General features: G+C 44.2%; 1 protein-coding gene across 1 annotated transcript in view; it reads right to left on the bottom strand.

Annotated features, from left to right (window-relative positions):
* Nucleotides 1-1,378: 1,378 nt before the first annotated feature.
* The window catches only part of SLC20A1 (solute carrier family 20 member 1), a 14,321-nt gene continuing 12,906 nt past the window's right edge, over nucleotides 1,379-2,793 (bottom strand). Inside the window, exon 10 of the mRNA XM_007446016.1 lies at nucleotides 1,379-2,364. Within this exon, the coding sequence (XP_007446078.1) occupies nucleotides 2,203-2,364 (162 nt within the window). The 3' untranslated portion in view covers nucleotides 1,379-2,202. The remainder of the gene's footprint in view (nucleotides 2,365-2,793) is intronic.

Here is a 2,793-nt window from a genome sequence, read left to right as displayed (position 1 = left end):
AATAAAAGGCAACATCTAATGCCCAAGAGAAACAGGCCAGAGTTCTCACCAGCCTGTGTCCCTGGCCCACAGCAGCTATTTCCATACACAGAAATACAGATCCCGTCTGGCCTCTTACTAGCTCTAATGCGGTTCCTCTTCCCCAGATCTAGCTGCTCTTCCTAGAGAAACACATCCTTGGTCCAAGTACTTCCTCAGTGTCCTCTCCTGGGCCAAGGGGAAAAGCTTGGGGACAGTCACTACTCTCCATTTAATCGCTGGGCAAAGACAGGATCTGGGTTTGTGTGAGGTCACGTAGCACCAGAAAAGGAAGCCAGCACCAAAACGCAGAGGGTCTCCTGCAGAACCCTCAGTTCTGTGCTTACTGTTAGGTTCCTCTTTACCCCAGGCCCCCTTCTCCTTCCTCAAATAGTCACATGGCTACCTTCAGCTAGCCTGGGGCTGTCCATTCTCTTTATTTTGGCTGCACCGGGTCTTAGTTGCACGGCACACGGGATCTTTAGCTGTGGCATGTGGGATCCAGTTCCCCGACCAGGGACCGAACCCGGGCCCCCTTCATTGGGAGCGCGGTGTCTTACCCACCGGACCACCAGGGAAGTCCCTGTCCATTCTCTTAAGATTAGGAAAGATACAGTTCAGTATCTTTCATCAGCTACAAAATAATGTTAGGAACTACTGCAAAAGGTCTTGAGAATTAAATGTACATAAAAAGCTTAGTGCAGTGCCTGACATGAAACGGTGAACATTTACTAAGTGAATCCATGGCAGGTACGCAACCAGTGGTCCAATTTCTCAGGCACAGGTCAGGCAAGCATAACCTTATCCTTGTTGCAGTCTGGCTTCTAAAAAGCATCTTGCTAAAAGTCTAAGGACAGGACCCATCGATCTAGTTTGCAAAGCCATGCACTTTTGCTTAACTGTCCTGATCAAGCCTAAAAGAGATAATGGGTCAAGACTGAAGAATCCAACACTGAGAACGTTTAAATGAAGCTGAGCTACACACACGAGACACGAACACTCATTTTCGCATCCTCTGTAACAGCAAAGCTACAAATAATCTAAACAAGGGTCTAGTAAAACAAACTAATCCACTCAAACAGGAAAACTTTGTGGCCGTTAAAGACAATGAGTAGATACATGTTAACATGGAAATGTCTAGGATGTGCTGGTAAAAAATACCAAACAGTTAGAAACGCCCCATGGAGGAATGTCATGTATATTCTGGGATCACAAGAAACGTACCAGGGAGGAGTGGGGAACTCTAAGCTAGAGGGCAGTTCTCACTTGTTAAGATATCACATTCTCCTAAGAATTGCATAAGGCTGACTGATCGGGAGCTCAGATGCTTCAAATATATGAACAAAACCAATGAGACATGTTTTCTAAAAACGGTAGGCTTTTTTATTCAGTTAAGAGGTAGACAGATGAACATGGAAGGCTGGCCCCATTTAACTCACCCAAAGTTCACATTCCACTGCATTCATCCATCGCACACTGCCAGAAATCTTCAAGAAATAAGCAAGACTGCCAGAAGGATTTTTCTTCCTACTTCTTAGCAATCATAGTCAGTGAACTGCCTGCAAAGAAGTTGCTACTAACTTAAATTTTCACCGTGTCCAAAGAACCTTGTCCTTATAAGTAAGAAGTTCACGTATGCCAACAGAACCTGCCACTGCCGACAGGAGGGCAGGGTACAAATGACTATTTTTCTAAGAGACTACAAGGGAAGCTTCGGTTACGGTGTTTGCTGTTAAGTCCCTGTGCATGTTAGGGCAGAAGCTGGTGAAACCAACAAAGCAGAGCACACTCCGTCAAATGGCTCTGAATGGTTGTTTTAAAACGAAACAAAACAAACAAACAAACAAAAAAAATCACAAGTTATCTTCAGAGACAACATTAAAACATAATGGAATTGAAGCCTGATACAAAAAGTAGAGAAATATATACAGGAATTCACAGCCCAGAAGGCAAAGGAACCTCAACAGGAACCAGTGGAAACCTGGCTACTTTACATAGCTAATCTTGAGACAAGTCATATTTAGCATAAGAGCAATTCTAGCACAAGTAGCGCTTCCCTCCCACGGCTCCCGAACTTTAAAGAGACTTCTGTCAGCCTTCTATAACACTGTATTCATTCTTCAAAGGAACAGGGATGTGTACGGTGGTCCCAAACACTGACCCGAATTTTCATCTCAAACAGCTTCACACTCTGAGGATGACATATTTGAAGACTGCCATGATAGCAGCACTGATAACGCCAGAAATGGGGACCGTGACAAACCAGGCCATAAAAATGTTGCGGAAGAGACGCCAATCAACAGCCTTTTTGGATCGGAGCCAGCCAACGGACACAACAGAGCCCACCTACGGGAGAAAACAATCAAGGAAACTGGTTACTGAAGTGCCAATGGCATTTTGTTAAACAGACCCGTGACTTTAGGTAGGTAAGGAGCCCCAGACTGCCGGACCGATCCACGAAAGCTGGTTTGTAACAAGACGAAGGCAATATAAAATCCAGTCACGGGATCTGTGCTAATTGGGGTAAAAGAGGGAAAGAAAACTCCCTTTTCCCTTCTGAGCTGCTGGAATTTAATGAACTACGTTAATAATAATAAAAACTGCTTTAATAATAGATTCCTTTAAGTTTTAGGTTTCCCAAAGATTCTAGAGGGAGGCTGCTATTAAACCTAACAGCCAATCACCTGTAGATCTGTCTGGAAGAAAAAGAATGACTCAAAGGCTCCATGATGAACCAACTTAAATTCCCTTAAGGAAGCCAGTTTCTTCCTTTCC

This window comes from Lipotes vexillifer, unplaced genomic scaffold (assembly GCF_000442215.2).
Source record: "Lipotes vexillifer unplaced genomic scaffold, Lipotes_vexillifer_v1.1 scaffold1275, whole genome shotgun sequence".
NCBI lineage: Eukaryota > Metazoa > Chordata > Mammalia > Artiodactyla > Lipotidae > Lipotes > Lipotes vexillifer.
This window is presented reverse-complemented; position numbering and strand designations above follow the sequence as displayed.